Source organism: Oncorhynchus masou, chromosome 24, assembly GCF_036934945.1.
Source record: "Oncorhynchus masou masou isolate Uvic2021 chromosome 24, UVic_Omas_1.1, whole genome shotgun sequence".
NCBI lineage: Eukaryota > Metazoa > Chordata > Actinopteri > Salmoniformes > Salmonidae > Oncorhynchus > Oncorhynchus masou.
In genome coordinates this window covers 16,267,627-16,287,516 of record NC_088235.1, presented here as the reverse complement: position 1 = coordinate 16,287,516, position 19,890 = coordinate 16,267,627, and the positions used below count along the sequence as shown (strand labels likewise).

The window sequence follows — 19,890 nt, the reverse complement described above, 5'->3', positions numbered from 1 at the left end:
CTCTATGTTTCTCTTTATATGTCTCTGTATGTCTCTCTCTATGTGTCTCTTTATGTCTCTGTATATATATCTCTCTCTCTCTGTGTCTCTGTATATGTTTCTGTATATGTCTCTCTCTATGTGTCTCTGTATATATCTCACTCTCTATGTGGCTCTGTATATATCTCACTCTCTGTGTGTCTCTTTATATGTCTCTGTATGTCTCTCTATGTGTCTATGTATATATCTCACTCTCTATGTGTCTCTTTATATGTCTCTGTATGTATCTCTCTCTGTGTCTCTTTATGTCTATGTATATATCTCTGTATATGTCTCTCTCTGTGTCTCTTTATATGTCTCTGTATCTCTCTCTCTCTCTGTGTCTCTTTATATGTCTCTGTATCTCTCTCTCTCTGTGTCTCTTTATATGTCTCTGTATATGTCTCTCTCTCTCTCTCTGTCTCTTTATATGTCTCTGTATCTCTCTCTCTCTCTCTGTGTCTCTTTATATGTCTCTGTATATGGCTGTCTCTCTCTGTCTCTCTTTATATGTCTCTGTATATGTCTATCTCTCTCTTTATGTGTGTCTCTTCATATGTCTCTGTATATGTCTCTCTCTCTCTCTGTGTCTCTTTATATGTCTCTCTATATGTTTCTCTCTCTCTCTGTGTCTCTTGATATGTCTCTGTATATCTCTCTCTCTCTCTCTGTGTCTCTTTATATGTCTTTGTATATGTCTCTCTCTCTCTTTCTGTGTGTCTCTTTATATGTCTCTGTATATGTCTCTCTCTCTCTGTGTCTCTTTATATGTCTCTCTATATGTCTCTCTCTCTGTGTGTCTCTTTATATGTCTCTGTATATATCTCACTCTCTGTGTCTCTTTATATGTCTATGTATATGTCTCTGTCTCTCTCTGTGTCTCTTTATATGTCTCTGTATATCTCTCTCTCTCTGTGTCTTTTTATATGTCTCTGTATCTCTCTCTCTCTCTGTGTCTCTTTATACGTCTCTGTATATGTCTCTCTCTTTCTGTGTGTCTCTTTATATGTCTCTGTATATGTCTCTGTATATGTCTCTCTATATGTCTCTCTCTCTGTGTCTCTTTATATGTCTCTATATGTGTCTCTCTCTCTCTGTGTCTCTGTATCTCTCTCTCTCTATGTGTCTCTTTACATATCTCTGTATATGTCTCTGTATATGTCTCTCTATATGTCTCTCTCTCTCTCTGTGTCTCTTTATATGTCTCTGTATATGTCTCTGTATATGTCTCTCTATATATCTCTCTATATGTCTCTCTCTCTCTGTGTCTCTTTATATGTCTCTATATATGTCTCGCTCTCTCTGTGTCTCTTTATATGTCTCTGTATGTCTCTCTCTCTCTCTCTCTCTCTCTCTCTCTGTGTCTCTTTATATGTCTCTGTATATGTCTCTCTATATGTCTCTCTCTCTCTCTCTGTGTCTCTTTATATGTCTCTATATATGTCTCGCTCTCTCTGTGTCTCTTTATATGTCTCTGTATGTCTCTCTCTCTCTCTCTCTGTGTCTCTTTATATGTCTCTCTATATGTCTCTCTCTCTGTGTCTCTTTATATGTCTCTGTATATGTCTCTCTCTTTCTGTGTGTCTCTTTATATGTCTCTGTATCTCTCTCTCTCTTTGTGTCTCTTTATATGTCTCTGTATATGTCTCTGTATATGTCTCTCTATATGTCTCTCTCTCTCTCTCTCTCTCTCTCTCTCTCTCTGTGTCTCTTCATATGTCTCTATATATGTATCTCTCTCCCTGTGTCTCTTTATATGTCTCTGTATATATCTCTCTCTCTGTGTGTCTATTTATATGTCTCTGTATGTGTCTCTCTCTCTGTGTGTCTCTTTATATGTCTCTGTATATGTCTCTGTATATGTCTCTCTCTCTCTCTTTGTGTCTCTTTATATGTCTCTGTATATGTCTCTGTATATGTCTCTGTATATGTCTCTGTATATGTCTCTCTATATGTCTCTCTATATGTCTCTCTCTCTCTGTGTCTTTTATATGTCTCTGTATATGTCTCTCTCTCTCTCTCTGTGTCTCTTTATATGTCTTTGTATCTCTCTCTCTCTCTCTCTCTGTGTCTCTTTATATGTCTCTGTATATGTATCTCTCTCTCTTTCTGTGTGTCTCTTTATATGTCTCTGTATATCTCTCTCTCTCTGTGTCTCTTTATATGTCTCTGTATATGTCTCTCTATCTCTGTGTCTCTTTATATGTCTCTGTATGTCTCTCTCTCTGTGTGTCTCTTTATATGTCTCTGTATATGTCTCTCTCTCTGCGTCTCTGTATATGTCTCTGTATATGTCTCTGTATATCTCTCTCTCTCTCTGTGTGTCTCTGTATATGTCTCTCTCTGTGTCTCTTTATGTCTCTGTATATCTCTCTCTCTCTCTCTGTGTCTCTTTTATATGTCTCTGTCTCTCTCTCTCTGTGTGTCTCTTTATATGTCTCTGTATGTCTCTGTGTGTCTTTTCATATGTCTCTGTATATATCTCTCTCTGTGTCTAACTATATGTCTCTGTATATGTCTCTCTCTCTCTCTCTGCGTCTAACTATATGTCTCTGTATATGTCTCTCTCTGTCTCTCTCTGTGTATCTCTGTCTCTCTCTCTGTGTCTAACTATATGTCCTTGTATGTCTTTCTCTGTCTCTCTCTGTGTCTCTCTATATGTCTCTGTATATGTCTCTCTCTGTCTCTATCTGTGTTTCTCTGTGTCTCTCTGTGTCGAACTATATATGTCTCTGTATATGTCTCTCTCGCTCTGTCTGTCTCTCTCTCTGTGTGTCTCCCTATATGTCTCTGTATATGTCTCTCTCTGTCTCTCAACCACATGACAGATGTGAAATATCAATAAGCTGATTAAACAGTGATCATTACACAGGTGCACCTTGGGCTGGGGGCAACAAAAAGGCATCCCTAAAATGTGCAGTTTTGTCACACAACACAGATGTCTCAAGTTGAGGGAGCATGCAATTGGCATGCCGACTGCAGGAATGTCTAACAGAGCTGTTGCCAGATAATTTAATGTTAATTTGTCTACCATCGTCAATTTAGAGTATTAGGCCTAATGTCCAACCGGCCTCACAACCACACCATTCCAGGACTTCCACTTCCGGCATCTTCACCTGCAGGATCGTCTGAGACCAGCCACCTGGACTTCTGATGAAACTGTGCATTTGCACAACCAAGCATTTCTGCACAAATTGTAAGAAACAGTCTCATGCTCATTGTCCTCACCAGCGTCTTGACCTGACTGCAGTTCGGCATCGTAACCGACTTCAGTGGGAAGACTCTCACCTTCAATGGCTACTGGCACGCTGGAGAAGGGTGCTCTTCAATAACGAATCCCAGTTTCAACTACACCGGGCAGATGGCAGACAGCTTGTATGGCGTTCTGTGGGCAAGCGGTTTGCTGATGTCAATGTTGTGAACAGAGTGCCCCAAGGTGGTGGGGTTATGGTATAGGTAGGCATATGCTAAGGACAACAAACACAATTGCATTTTATCGATGGCTATTTGAATGCACCGAGGCCCTGTGATGAGATCCTGAGGCCCATTGTATTGCCATTCATTCACCACCATCACCTCATGTTTCAGCATGATAATGCACAGCCCCATGTCACAATGCCATGTACACAAATCCTGGAAGCTGAAAATGTCTCAGTTCTTCCATGGCCTGCATAGTCACCAGACATGTCACCCAAGGAGCATGTTTGGGATGCTTTGAATTGATGACAGCATGTTCCAGTTCCCGCCAATATCCAACAACTTCACACAGCCATTGAAGAGCAGTGGGACAACATTCCACAGGCCACAATAAATGGCCAGAGGCAAATGGTGGTGTTGGATTCTGAGTTAAACTTAGGAACATATCTAAGGAGTGATAGAGACTGGTTTTTACATCAGAATGTAATGGTTATCTGTAGGAGCCAGATGGCTTTGGAATATGTTGGGTGGACAGGAGGAAGTGACAGGATTGCTACAGGGGATACAGATGGACATCTGTGGATTAGGAAAATGAGGAGTTGAGGTCAGATCCCCTTAAGGGAGAAATTATGGTTTATTACCCTATGACTTGGTTATTACTCTATTACCCTATTACTTAGGATCACCACTTTATTTTAAGATTGTGAAATTTCAGAATAATAGTAGAGAGAATGATTTATTTCTTTCATCACATTCCCAGTGGGTCAGACATTTACATACACTCAATTAGTATTTGGTAGCATTGCCTTTACATTGTTTAAAATGGCGTTTTGGGTAGCCATCCACAAGCTTCCCACAATAAGTTGGGTACATTTTGGCCCATTCCTCCTGGCAGAGATGGTGTAACTGAGTCAGGTTTGTAGGCCTCCTTGCTCTCACACGCTTTTTCAGATCTGCCAACACATTTTCTATAGAATTGAGATCAGGGCATTGAGATCAGGGCATTGTGATGGCCACTCAAATAACAAAAATGTCCTTAAGCCATTTTGCCACAATTTTGGAAGTATCCTTGGAGTCATTGTCCACTTGGAAGACCCATTTGCGACCAATTTATAACTTCCTGACTGATGTCTTGAGATGTTGCTTCAATATATCCACATCATTTTCCCTCCTCATGAAGCCATCTATTTAGTGAAGTACAGCAGTCCCTCCTGAGGCAAAGCCCCCCACAACATGAGGCTTCCACCCCTGTGCTTCATGGTCGGGATGGTGTTCTTCAGCTTGCAATCCTCCCCCTTTTTCCTCCAAACATAAACATGGTCATTAAGGCCAAACAATTCTATTTTTATTTCATGAGACCAGATGACATTTCTTCAAAAAGTACGATATTTGTCCCCATGTGCAGTTGCAAACCGTAGTCTGGCTTTTTATGGCGGTTTTGGAGCAGTGACTTCTTTCTTGCTGAGCGGCCTTTCAGGTTATGTCGATATAGGACTCGTTTTACAGTGGATATAGATACTTTTGTGCCTGTTTCCTCCAGCTTTGTTACAAGGTTCTTTGCTGTTGGTCTGGGATTGATTTGCACTGTTTACACTAAAGTAAGGTTCATCTCTAGGAGACAGAACGTGTCTCCTTCCTGAGCGGTATGATGGCTGCGTTGTCCCATGGTGTTTCTACTTGCGTACTATTGTTTGTACAGATGAACGTGGTACCTTCAGGTGTTTGGAAATTGCTCCCAAGGATGAACCAGACTCGTGGAGGTCTTGGCTGATTTCTTTAGATTTTCCCGTGATGTCAAGGGAAGTTGTGGAGTGGTTGAAAAACCTAAGTGTATGTAAACGTCCGACTTCAACTGTATATTTGTGGTGGTGGACACGTGTTGTCTGAATGCGGCTGTATTGACCCTCTGGGCAGAATAAACGTGGCTAAGCTTTCATAATGTCTGTTGAGTGTTTTACTCTGAGAATTAGAACCCAACACTGGTCACACCAGATACTGACTGGTTTTCTGATCCACATAGCTACGTTTTTTAAGGTATCTGTGAACAACAGATGTACAGTATATCTGTGTTCCCAGTTATGTAAAATCCATAGATTAGGGCCGAATGAATTTATTTAAATTGACTGATTTCCTTACATGAACTGTCACAAAAACTTTGAAATTGTTTGATGGTGTGTTTATATTTTTGTTCAATGTATACTAGACAGTGTCTTAATACACATGCTTTATATTATTCAGAATGTCAAGTAACTTTAATTAGTTGTAGCGGTTGTGGATGAAGTGAATGAGTTGTAATGATTTTTATAATTTATTAATGTAATGATAATGATAATTTACTAATTTATTCAACTAAACATTGTTATTATCATGAAGGACGGTTTGTGGGTTAACACTTACAGTACGTATATGTTTTCATCCTATTGGTCCATATACAAATTCATAATACTGTACTGAATGAAACATATACACCGTATAGTATTGAAATAATAACATAGTATCTACTGATAACAACAGTACAATACAGTACAATTTGACACCCTTAATACAGGTAACAAGGGTTGCTATCTTACAAACATGAGGTAGCTAAGACCCTATCTATTTTGATTCAAAATTGCACAATGATATATAGATTTGGTGTAATGCCATGCATGCATTGGGTAACGTGTAAATTTGGCTATGAAGACTATGAGCCATGCAATAAAATAATTGTATGTAACAGGTATACTATATGTGACAAAATAAACAAGAGTGAATATAATAAACTCGTAGAAGATGATAACAAGAGACCATGAGGCTGTCATACCGTACAAGATGATGGAGGTGGTCCAATTCTAGATCGCCCCCTAGACCCTACGCCCTACGCACTTGTGGAAATCCAAGAGCTTTTCATTGGTATAAGAAACTTGGTGAAACTTACAACAAATATATCAGAGGGTAAGATGGAGCCATTTATATATTGTTTACAACTGTCAAATCCTCTCAGATCTCCACAATGATATAGGATACAGGTATATGATCTAGGGGTCAGTTTAGAGGACAGGTGAGTGATCCTTGTGTTCCCCTCTGGGGCTGAAGCCCAATTGTTATGACACGGGAGTGAGTGGCGTAACACTGAGTTGTCATTGAGTTTGAGGGGGTGAGGGTGGATGTGGTGGTTGTAGAAGTTTGTGTGGTGTGGGGGAGTTGGGGTAATGTGTGTGTGTGTGTGTGTGTGTGTTACAAATGCAGAGGGAGGAAGAGGGATTATCAGGCTCTGTATCAAACAAACCGAAGCTATATACCTTGTAGATCAGCTTTCATCAATGCTTGATCAAGTCAGCAAAACAGTAAGGAAAGGAAAAGGCAGAATATACCAGAGGTTAGTAAAGCACTGAAATGTTGTTCCTGTAATAACAGGAAACACAAATGTAAGCAGGAGAGGATGGAGAGAAGACAGAAAGAGGTCAGAGAGACGACAGAGAGACGAAGAGAAGACGAAGAGAAGACGAAGAGAAGACACGACAGAGAGACGACAGAGAAGACGAAGAGATGTCAGAGAGTAGACAGAGATATGAGATATGACAGAGAAGACGGAGAGACAACAGAGAGAAGACAAAGAGACGACAGAGAGACAACAGAGAGAAGACGAAGAGACGACAGAGAGACAACAGAGAGAAGACGAAGAGACGACAGAGAGACAACAGAGAGAAGACGAAGAGACGACAGAGAGACAACAGAGAGAAGACAGAGACGGCAGGGAGTAGACAGAGATATGTGATATGACAGAGAAGACGGAGAGACAACAGAGAGAAGACGAAGAGACGGCAGAGAGACGGCAGAGAGACGACGAAGAGAGTAGACAGAGAGATATGAGATATGTCAGAGAGTAGACAGAGAGACAACAGAGACAAGACAAAGACAAAAAGATATGAGATATGAAAGAGACGGCAGAGAGACGGCAGAGAGACGGATTGGAGAAACGGCAGAGAGACGGCAGAGAGACGGCAGAGAGATGGCAGAGAGACGGCAGAGAGACGGCAGAGAGACGACAGAGAGACGACAGAGAGACGGATTGGAGAGACGGATTGGAGAGATGGATTGGAGAGACGGCAGAGAGACGGATTGGAGAGACGGCAGAGAGACGGCAGAGAGACGGCAGAGAGACGACAGAGAGACGGCAGAGAGACGGCAGAGAGACGGATTGGAGAGACGGATTGGAGAGACGGCAGAGAGACGGATTGGAGAGACGGCAGAGAGACGGCAGAGAGACGGCAGAGAGACGGCAGAGAGACGGCAGAGAGTAGGCAGAGAGATATGAGATATGTCAGAGAGTAGACAGAGATGACAGAGAGAAGACAGAGACGGCAGAGAGAAGACGAAGAGATGTCAGAGAGTAGACAGAGATATGTGATATGACAGAGAAGACAGAGAGACAACAGAGAGAAGACAGAGACGGCAGAGAGAAGACGAAGAGATGTCAGAGAGTAGACAGAGATATGTGATATGACAGAGAAGACAGAGAGACAACAGAGAGAAGACGACAGAGAGACGACAGACGACAGAGACAACAGAGACAGAGACAACAGAGACAACAGAGAGAAGACAAAGAGATGTCAGAGAGACAACAGAGAGATGTCAGAGAGTAGACAAAGAGATATGAGATATGACAGAGAAGACAGAGAGACGACAAAGAGGTGACAGAGAGGCGACAGAGAGGCGACAGAGGCGACAGAGAGGCGACAGAGAGGCGACAGAGAAGACGACAGAAAAGACGAAGAGATGTCAGAGAGTAGACAGATATATGTGATAGGACAGAGAAGACGGAGAGACACAGAGCCGACAGAGACGACATAGACGACAGAGCCAAGACAAAAAGATATGAGATATGACAGAGACGGCAGAGAGACGACAGAGAAGACGACAGAGAAGACAACAGAAGACGACAGAAGACGAGAGAAGAGCCGACACAGAGCCGACAGAGACAAGACAAAAATATATGAGATATGACAGAGACGGCAGAGAGACGGCAGAGAGACGGCAGAGAGACGACAGAGAGACAGCAGAGAGACGGCAGAGAGACGGCAGAGAGACGGCAGAGAGACGACAGAGAGACGTCAGAGAGATATGAGATATGTCAGAGAGTAGACAGAGAGACGACAGAGAGACAACACAGAGACGACACAGAGACGACACAGAGACGACACAGAGACGACAGAGACAAGACAAAAAGATATGAGATGACAGAGACAGCAGAGAGACGGCAGAGACGGCAGAGAGAAAACGGCGAGACGACAGAGAGAAGTCGGTGAGAAGTCAGAGAGACAAAGTAACAAACAAGATTTCATGAGTCAATCAGAAACATAAAATAGGAGAGAATAAAAGCAAGGGAATTGAAGGTCGTAAGAAGTGGATACATTTTAATTGTTCTTTGAGGTGAAGGAAGAAGCATATAAAATTCAGTCAGTCAGTCTCTCACACCGACACTTCAGTCAGTCAGTCTCTCACACCGACACTTCAGTCAGTCAGTCTCTCACACCGACACTTCAGTCAGTCAGTCAGTCTCTCACACCGACACTTCAGTCAGTCAGTCTCTCACATCGACACTTCAGTCAGTCAGTCTCTCACACCAACACTTCAGTCAGTCAGTCTCTCACACCGACACTTCTGTCAGTCAGTCTCTCACACCGACACTTCAGTCAGTCAGTCTCTCACACCGACACTTCAGTCAGTCAGTCTCTCACACCGACACTTCAGTCAGTCAGTCTCTCACACCGACACTTCAGTCAGTCAGTCTCTCACACCGACACTTCAGTCAGTCAGTCTCTCACACCGACACTTCAGTCAGTCAGTCTCTCACACCTACACTTCTGTCAGTCTCTCACACCTACACTTGAGTCAGTCTCTCACACCTACAATTCAGTCAGGCAGTCAGTCAGTCACACATACACTTCAGTCAGTCACACCTACACTTCTGTCAGTCAGTCACACCTACAAGTCAGTCACACCTACAATTCAGTCAGTCAGTCACGCCTACACCTCAGTCAGTCAGTCACACCAACACCTCAGTCAGTCACACCTACACCTTAGTCAGTCAGTCACACCCACATTTCAGTCAATCAGTCACACCTACACTTCAGTCAGTCAGTCACACCTACACTTCAGTCAGTCAGTCACACATCACTTCATTCAGTCAGTCACACCTCCACTTCAGTCAGTCAGTCACACCTCCACTTCAGTCAGTTAGTCAGTCACACCTCCACTTCAGTCAGTTAGTCAGTCACACCTCACCTTCAGTCAATCAGTCAGTCACACCTCACTTCAGTCAGTCAGTCACACCTCACTTCAGTCAGTTAGTCAGTCACACCTCACTTCAGTCAGTTAGTCAGTCACACCTCACTTCAGTCAGTTAGTCAGTCACACCTCACTTCAGTCAGTTAATCAGTCACACCTCACTTCAGTCAGTTAGTCAGTCACACCTCACTTCAGTCAGTCAAACCTACACCTCAGTCAGTCACTCAGTCAGTCAGTCACACCTACACCTCAGTCAGTCACACCTACACCTCAGTCAGTCAAACCTACACCTCAGTCAGTCACTCAGTCAGTCAGTCACACCTACACCTCAGTCAGTCAGTCACACCTACACCTCAGTCAGTCACACCTACACCTCAGTCAGTCACACCTACACCTCAGTCAGTCACACCTACACCTCAGTCAGTCACACCTACACCTCATTCAGTCACTCAGTCAGTCAGTCACACCTACACCTCAGTCAGTCAGTCAAACACTCAGTCAATCATTCACATCTACACTTCAGTCAGTCAGGCAGTCAGTCACACATACACTTGTCAGTCAGTCACTCACACCTACACTTGTCAGTTAGTCAGTCACTCACACCTACACTTGTCAGTTAGTCAGTCACTCACACCTACACTTCAGTCAGTCACTCACACCTACACTTGTCAGTTAGTCAGTCATTCACACCTACACTTCAGGCAGTCACTCACACCTACACTTGTCAGTTAGTCTGTCACTCACACCGACACTTGTCAGTTAGTCAGTCACTCACACCTACACTTGTCAGTCACTCACACCTACACTTGTCAGTCACTCACACCTACACTTGTCAGTCACTCACACCTACACTTGTCAGTCACTCACACCTACACTTGTCAGTCACTCACACCTACACTTGTCAGTCACTCACACCTACACTTGTCAGTCACTCACACCTACACTTGTCAGTCATTCACATCTACACTTCAGTCAGTCACTCACACATACACTTGTCAGTTAGTCTGTCACTCACACCGACACTTGTCAGTTAGTCAGTCACTCACACCTACACTTGTCAGTCACTCACACCTACACTTGTCAGTCACTCACACCTACACTTGTCAGTCACTCACACCTACACTTGTCAGTCACTCACACCGACACTTGTCAGTTAGTCAGTCACTCACACCTACACTTGTCAGTCACTCACACCTACACTTGTCAGTCACTCACACCTACACTTGTCAGTCATTCACACCTACACTTCAGTCAGTCACTCACACATACACTTGTCAGTCACATCTACACAGTCAGTCACATCTACACAGTCAGTCAGTCAGTCACTCACACCTACACTTCAGTCAGTCACACCAACACTGAACTGATCTTCCATGGGTTGTTTGCATTGCGTATCTTCCTCTGGAAGTTTGGATATTGAATATGGTATTGTACTCTGCTGCAGTTGTGTGGAACAATAATATCAACATGTCTGTGTCATAGCATTATCATTATATAGAACAATATTACACAGAAAGAGGGGAGGACGATGACATTGAAATTAAATCTATTAAATAGAACTATTATTTACGCAACACAAATCTAATCCATATTTCAAGAATATTGCTTCTGGCAAACAAGCAGATTTACTAAGCATGCACAGAGCACAGTGTGTGTCTCTCTCTCTCTCTCTGTGTGTGTGTGTGTGTGTGTGTGTGTGTGTGTGTGTGTGTGTGTGTGTGTGTGTGTGTGTGTGTGTGTGTGTGTGTGTGTGTGTGTGTGTGTGTGTGTGTGTGTGTGTGTGTGTGTGTGTGTGTGTGTGTGTGTGTGTGTGTGTGTGTGTGTGTGTGTGTGTGTGTGTGTGTGTGTGTGTGTGTGTGTGTGTGTGTGTGTGTGTGTGTGTGTACAAATGTGGTCAGTGATATTAATCTGATTGAGAGTAATCTGATTATACTGTCAGTGTCACAACTTCCGCCGAAGTTGGTCCCTCTCCTTGTTTGGGCGGTGTTCGGCGGTCAACTTCACCGACCTTCTAGTCATAGCTGATCCATTTTTCATTTTCCATTGGTTTTGTCTTCTATCACACCTGGTTCCAATCCCATCAATTACATGTTGTGTATTTAACCCTCTGTTTCCCCTCATGTCTTTGTCAGTGATTGTTTATTGTAAGTGTATGTGTACGTTTGTATTGGTGTGCGTCGGGTTATGTTACCCATTGATTTTTAAAATTCTGTTTTCCGGTGTGTTTTGTAAATAAACTGCGCTGTTGGAAACACAGTTATTTCTCTCCTGCGTCTGACTTCTCTGCCGCCAGGTCACACCGTTACAGTCAGTGAGTGTAATCTGATTATACTGTCATTGAGAGCAATCTGATTGTATGGTACCCGAATGAATCAGAAATGATGAGGGTAGAGGACTGGCAGTTGTTAACATATTCTAACAGCATACCACCATAGTTTATGGAGGTTAACATATGCCACGGGTGAGTTTTTTTTGTACTTGGGTGGTTGTGTGTGTGTGTTTCTGTGTGTGTGTGTGTGTGTGTGTGTGCGCGCGCGCGCGTCTGCCTGTCTGTGTTTATATGCATATGAGAGCAGAGTACAAGGACTGTTGACAAACAAGGAAAAGTGTTCACATTACTGAGAAGTGAATGAAAGGTTGGTTAATGAATTACGTAAGAGGCTGATGAAACAGCGTGAGGCTGTCAAGACCAAAGTAGAAGCATTGGGGAAATAATGTTGTTTCTAGAGTGTGGAACGAAAATGGTTCTTTCACAGGGAATTTATGTAGAAAGAAAACATATATTCCCCATTGGACGGCTGGTGGACTTTAAAAGGCGAAATACACTGTTATTTCAGACAAGTTGTCTTCGTTTCTTCAATGTTCAACCAGCCTTTGCACTGAGGAAGGCATCTTAGAGGAGAGTTCACTGGTTGCTTGACTGTATTTTACACCAGGTATAGTCCAGTGTACACAACTAACCATGACAGTCATTCAATGATCACAGTGAAAAATGAGAGGAAATCATTATGAATAGCTCAAGTTTGTCCACAAATATTTGAATTTGAGAGTGGACAGGGTGTCTTATCTCTGTTATGATAGTAGCCAGGGTGTCTTATCTCTGTTATGAGAGTGGACATGGTGTCTTATCTCTGTTATGATAGTAGCCAGGGTGTCTTATCTCTGTTATGATAGTAGCCAGGGTGTCTTATCTATGTTATGATAGTAGCCAAGGTGTCTTATCTCTGTTATGAGAGTAGCCAGGGAGTCTTATCTCTGTTATGAGAGTGGACAGGGTGTCTTATCTCTGTTATGATAGTAGCCAGGGTGTCTTATCTCTGTTATGATAGTAGCCAGGGTGTCTTATCTCTGTTATGATAGTAGCCAGGGTGTCTTATCTCTGTTATGATAGTAGCCAGGGTGTCTTATCTCTGTTATGATAGTAGCCAGGGTGTCTTATCTCTGTTATGAGAGTGGACATGGTGTCTTATCTCTGTTATGATAGTAGCCAGGGTGTCTTATCTCTGTTATGATAGTAGCCAGGGTGTCTTATCTCTGTTATGATAGTAGCCAAGGTGTCTTATCTCTGTTATGAGAGTAGCCAGGGAGTCTTATCTCTGTTATGAGAGTGGACAGGGTGTCTTATCTCTGTTATGATAGTAGCCAGGGTGTCTTATCTCTGTTATGATAGTAGCCAGGGTGTCTTATCTCTGTTATGATAGTAGCCAGGGTGTCTTATCTCTGTTATGAGAGTGGACAGGGTGTCTTATCTCTGTTATGAGAGTGGACAGGGTGTCTTATCTCTGTTATGATAGTGGCCAATGTGTCTTATCTCTGTTTTTCTACATGCTACAGGCAGAAGAGGATGGGTCACCCTAGGCCAGGTTACTCTACATCACATTGTGACAAAGTCTAATGTAAAAAGGTCTGAAATACATTTGATTGAGTTCTCACCTTCTCAACCCTTGTCTATCTGGCCCACACATGCCTGGGTTAGCTTGTGTTAGTGTGTGTTTACCTTCGCAGCCCCTCTCTATCTGGCCGACACATGCCAGAGCATCTGACATCAGGTCCGGGAGGCGTCCATTCAGGTCCACTGATGCTAGGCAACCCTGGAAGCCTTCCTTGGCGTGAACTAATTTGGGAAGCTCCTTGTACGTCTCTTTGGCCACGCCACCTATATACAGGTCGCCTGTGAAGGACGGGGGGAGAAGATGAAGACTATTGGCATGTCAAGAAATTCAATCTCCAGACAAGCAGTGTATAGGAAATAGCTCTCTGGTTGAAGTCTTCCATTATTAATAGGAATGAAGAAGATGAGGTGAATACACATGAGGGGGCAGACAAAGGGACAGGAAGTGTTAATATGTCACTGGTGAGGTGACTATTCAGAATGAGAAAGGGAGAGAACAGACATTGATTGGTGCTGTTCAGTAAAACAACCCTATACAGTCACTGTGCTCCGTCATATCCTCACATGATCTCTCCTTGCTATGAGAATGACACTCAACTACTTATTTCCTTCCCCCCAAAACGTAGCTGCATGCCCACTGCAAGACCTCTCCATCACAGATGACAACTCCATGGTGTCCCCCTCCCAGAGCGCAAATAACCTTGGCGTGACCCTGGACAACATCCTGTAGTTCTCTGAAAACATCAAAGCAGCGACCCGCTCCTGCAGGTTCATGCTCTACAACATCCGTAGAATACGACCTCACCTCAAACAGGAAGCGGCACAGGTTCTAATCCAGGCACTTGTCATCTCCCATCTGGACTAGAGCAACAAGACCATGGTACTTGCCGACAGAGCAGCAAGAAGAACTTCTCTCTTCCTTCAGCCTACACTCAAACCCTACACCCCGACCTGAGTACTATGTTCTGCCACCACACAAAAATGTGTTTTTTTTGGCAGAAATGCCTTGTGGAACATTTTAACTTTCATGTTCCTTAATAACAAACTTGTATTCCATCAGTAAATATGAAAATAAATAAATAAAATAAATAAATTGTTCAATTTCGGGCCGAGTTGGTTTAGCCACAAAAAAGGCAGGAACCTTCCCTCTAGCCATGAATTGCTGAGATAATGAGTGGGCTAGACATGCCGAGAGATGAGTTTCAGATGGGTCTGAGGTGTAGCATCTTGTGTCTATAAAATGAGCTTATCTTTATGTTTAGATAATCCTTTCTACTGCCGTTTTTTTATATATAACGTTAGCAATGGAGAACTGCAAATATGTTGCTACTGCTCTCAATAACATTTGCTGCCCTGAATTTATCAGGCGCTATCGACAAAGGTAAGTGGGAAACAGTTCTGATGTACTACTTTCTGGAGGACGATCGAGTCATGCTGACTCTCTGACTCTGAAAATGAATCAGACGATGAGGAAATCCCTGATTTAGGTAAAAACATTTCAATTGAAGAAGACAATGTAGAGACTTCTGATGACAGTGATGGGGAAGAAACGGCAATCAACAGTTTTGTTGTCACGGAAGAAGTTGACCGAGTTTTGAAATCAGTGGAATGTCTGGTAGAAGCAGAGTATGATAAGGAGATGAATGGATTGATTGCAAATGCAGAGGGAGTTGCAAAGAGAACACAGAAGGCTTTTGTAAACACCTGCCTCTGGATGACATCTTCAAATGATGGGCAAACGTGGAATCCGTGACAGAGGGGGAGAAAGACATGATGATTCTTATGGCATTGCACACAGTCAGTGTGAACCAAAGCGACTTGACAAAACAGATCAAGCAACATGTACAAACAAAACGGAAACGACACAGGACGTCTTATTTAATTTTGTCAGAAAGTTGTTTTCGTTGTAAATGAAAGCTGACTGTTAGCTAGCTAGCTGACACTAGCTAACATTACGTGTATGATCAAGCTGCATACTGAACCCTATTCCAACTAAACTACTGAAAGAGCTGCTTCCTGTGCTTGGTCCTCCTACGGCTCTCTATCCACCGGATGTGTACCAAACTCACTAAAAGTGGCAGTAATAAAGCCTCTCTTGAAAAAGCCAAACCTTGACCCATAAAATATTTAAAAAACTATCGGCCTATATCGAATCTTCCATTCCTCTCAAAAATTTTAGAAAAGGCTGTTGGCAGCAACTCACTGCCTTCATGAAGACAAACAATGTATACGAAATGGTTCAGTCTGATTTTACACCCCATCGTAGCACTGAGACGGCACTTGTGAAGGTGGTAAATTACATTTTAATGGCATCGGACCGAGGCTCTGCATCTGTCCTCGTGCTCCTAGACCTTAGTGCTGCTTTTGATACCGTCGATCACCACATTCTTTTGGAGAGATTGGAAACCCAAATTGGTCTACACGGACAAGTTCTGGCCTGGTTTAGATCTTATCTGTCGGAAAGATATCAGTTTGTCTCTGTGAATGGTTTGTCCTCTGACAAATCAACTGTAAATTTCGGTGTTCCTCAAGGATCCGTTTTAGGACCACTATTGTTTTCACCTCTTGGGGATGTTATTTGAAAAAATAATGTTAACTTTCACTGCTATGCGCATGACACACAGCTGTACATTTCAATGAAACATGGTGAAGCCCCAAAATTGCCCTTGCTCGAAGCATGCGTTTAGGACATAAGGAAGTGGATGGCTGCAAACTTTCTACTTTTAAACTCGGACAAAACAGAGATGCTTGTTCCAGGTCCCAAGAAACAAAGAGATCTTCTGTTGAATCTGACAATTAATCTTGGTTGTACAGTCGTCTCAAACAAAACTGTGAAGGACCTCGGCGTTACTCTGGACCCTGATCTCTCTTTTGAAGAACATATCAAGACCATTTCAAGGACAGCTTTTTTCCATCTACGTAACATTGCAAAAATCAGAAACTTTCTGTCCAAAAATGATGCAGAAAAATTAATCCATGCTTTTGTCACTTCAAGGTTAGACTACTGCAATGCTCTACTTTCCGGCTACCCGGATAAATCACTAAATAAACTTCAGCTTGTGCTAAATACGGCTGCTAGAATCCTGACTAGAACCAAAACATTTGATCATATTACTCCAGTGCTAGCCTCCCTACACTGGCTTCCTGTCAAAGCAAGGGCTGATTTCAAGGTTTTACTGCTAACCTACAAAGCATTACATTGGCTTGCTCCTACCTATCTCTCTGATTTGGTCCTGCCGTACATACCTACACGTACACTACGGTCACAAGACGCAGGCCTCCTAATTGTCCCTAGAATTTCTAAGCAAACAGCTGGAGGCAGGGCTTTCTCCTATAGAGCTCCATTTTTATGGAACGGTCTGCCTACCCATGTCAGAGATGCAAACTCGGTCTCAACCTTTAAGTCTTTACTGAAGACTCATCTCTTCAGTGGGTCATATGATTGAGTGTAGTCTGGCCCAGGAGTGGGAAGGTGAACGGAAAGGCTCTGGAGCAACGAACTGCCCTTTCTGTCTCTGCCTGGCCGGTTCCCCTCTTTCCACTGGGATTCTCTGCCTCTAACCCTATTACAGGGGCTGAGTCACTGGCTTACTGGGGCTCTCTCATGCCGTTCCTGGAAGGGGTGCGTCACCTGAGTGGGTTGATTCACTGATGTGGTCATCCTGTCTGGGTTGGCGCCCCCCCTTGGGTTGTGCCATGGCGGAGATCTTTGTGGGCTATACTCAGCCTTGTCTCAGGTGGTTGAAGATATCCCTCTAGTGGTGTGGGGGCTGTGCTTTGGCAAAGTGGGTGGGGTTATATCCTTCCTGTTTGGCCCTGTCCGGGGGTGTCCTCGGATGGAGCCACAGTGTCTCCTGACCCCTCCTGTCTCAGCCTCCAGTATTTATGCTGCAGTAGTTTATGTGTCGGGGGGCTAGGGTCATTATGTTATATCTGGAGTACTTCTCCTGTCCAATTCGGTGTCCTGTGTGAATCTAAGTGTGCGTTCTCTAATTCTCCTGAGCCCTAGGACCATGCCCCAGGACTACTGACATGATGACTCCTTGCTGTCCCCAGTCCACCTGTCCGTGCTGCATCTTGGCCATGTTCTGTTATAATCTCCACCCAGCACAGCCAGAAGAGGACTGGCCACCCCACATAGCCTGGTTCCTCTCTAGGTTTCTTCCTAGGTTCTGGCCTTTCTAGGGAGTTTTTCTTAGCCACCGTGCTTCTACACCTGCATTGCTTGCTGTTTGGGGTTTTATGCTTTGTTTCTGTACAAAACTTTGAGATATCAGCTGATGTACGAAGGGCTATATAAATACATTTGATGATCTGTGTAGTAATGTTATCGCAGAATGCCATTTCACGTTGCTAGTTTTAGCTAGCTAACTAGCTAACGTTGAACATATTTGGTTAACTTTAGCTAGCTATGACAGTCGGTTTGTATTGCTAATACTCTTTGGATTGGGATTATGGTTCATTGTTTAGCTAGCTAGCTACATGTCTAAACAAAAAGACACCAAGTTAAACTGTTAGCTAGCTAGCTGACGTTAGATGGCTGGCTTGCTCGCTAGCTAAAATTATGTTTATTTTCTGTGTGTAGTAATGTTCTCAGAATTCCATTTTGCATTGCTAGTACTCTGTGGATTGGGATTATGGTTGATTAGCTAGCATGTCTAAACAAAAGACTCCACTTCACCAGATGATTATGTGACCCATCAATTTAGCTATGTGTGTCTGACAGATATTATAGCTATCTAAGGTAAAATAATGCTAAAATATTTGTATCTGGAATTTGTCTTTCAGCATCAATAGAACACGCCAGACTCTCCTCCACCACTCATACAAGGAGAAGGGTCTAATGCCAACACTTGGTATGTCAGGCATAAACAACACGTTGTGACTATTGAGTTTACCTCCAACATGATTGGCACTACTTTTATTGATCTCACATTATTTCTGTATTTTCCAGAGGTATATGTAGTCGGGGTGTGGAGAAAATTGCTACCCCACATCTCAAGCACTAAGCAGGCAAATGGCTTTCACGGAGCTATGCAAAGAGAAATACTTGATTGATGAAGGAAGGTCATTCAGCAAAGGCAGCAGCGTAGTCTTCAACTACAAGCACTATTTCTTCAACAACTACAGAGTTTGGGAAACACGTGTGTACCGGAATTGTGATAACTGCAGTCGCCAAAACAAGAACACATTTGTGCTCTGGTATTGTGCCTGGCGGACCATACACAAGCTCCACCACAGTCTGGACCTTCACTTCCTGATCACAGGCCACACCTAGTCTGCCCCCGACTGGTGCTTTGGCCTCATCAAGCATCGCTTCAGAAAGACCAGAGGTAACACTTTGTCTGAGATTGCTGGTGTTGTGAAGCACTTGAGATTAATATATATTTATTTGCATTATATGAGGTTATTCTTCTTATCTAAACTTGGGAGGTGAATTGATGTTGTGCAAGGTCGTAATGTCTTCTCAATTGTTTTAGTTATTTCCTGTTTAACAGCTTCAATGCTCTGGAGCCTGGTGTTGTCACCAAGGAATGTTCGGACTGAGTCGGGACCAGGTTTCAGCTGCTGTACAACAATGACATCCTTCCTCCCATAGATGGTCTGACTGTACAAGCACCACCTGGACTGGACACAGCTAGACAACCTTATCTTGTTAAGAAGATCAGTGAGTTTTGTGACGAAGAGGCTATGGACATGACATACCCTGCACCAAAGTCAAGGGCAGCACAGAAACAGGCTCTCTGAATATAGATTCCCTTGTTCATGCGTGGTTCGGACGAACCAGTTCAGCACTGGGGGTGAGATCTCAGTCATAAGCACTATCTGCACTGTCTCTAGTCACATGACTCTCCCCTAACACACTATTATTTATGTTTTTATCCTGCTGTTCAGCCACTTTACCCCTGGTTGTATGCATATAACTATCTACCTCATCTGTCAACAATATCACTGATGTTGTTATTGATATTGTTCTTGTACATACTGTATATATTTTTTCTTTACGTTAACAATATATATTTCTGATATTGCTACTATGAAAGCAACCATTTCACTGTACTGTTTCCACCTTCTGTAGAGACCATCCACTTAGCAAGATGTGGCTGGGTGTTATAGCATTTCTTTCTCATGACCCATCAATTTAATAAACAAGTGTCTGGGAAAGCGTCATCTAATATTATTAAAATATTTTTATCTGGCCACTTTCTGTTTATCTGGAATTTTTTCACTTTTAGTCATTATCTTTGTTACACTCGTCACTGTTTAGCACATGACCTCATAAGTGAATCCTT

General features: G+C 43.0%; 1 protein-coding gene across 2 annotated transcripts in view; it reads right to left on the bottom strand.

The window, feature by feature from the left end:
- The window catches only part of LOC135511864 (neurexin-1a-like), a 918,691-nt gene that overhangs the window by 482,020 nt on the left and 416,781 nt on the right, over positions 1-19,890 (bottom strand). For both annotated transcript variants that reach the window (XM_064933362.1, XM_064933358.1), the window contains one exon: positions 13,703-13,876. In XM_064933362.1, coding sequence (XP_064789434.1) covers positions 13,703-13,876 — 174 coding nt within the window. The remainder of the gene's footprint in view (positions 1-13,702; positions 13,877-19,890) is intronic.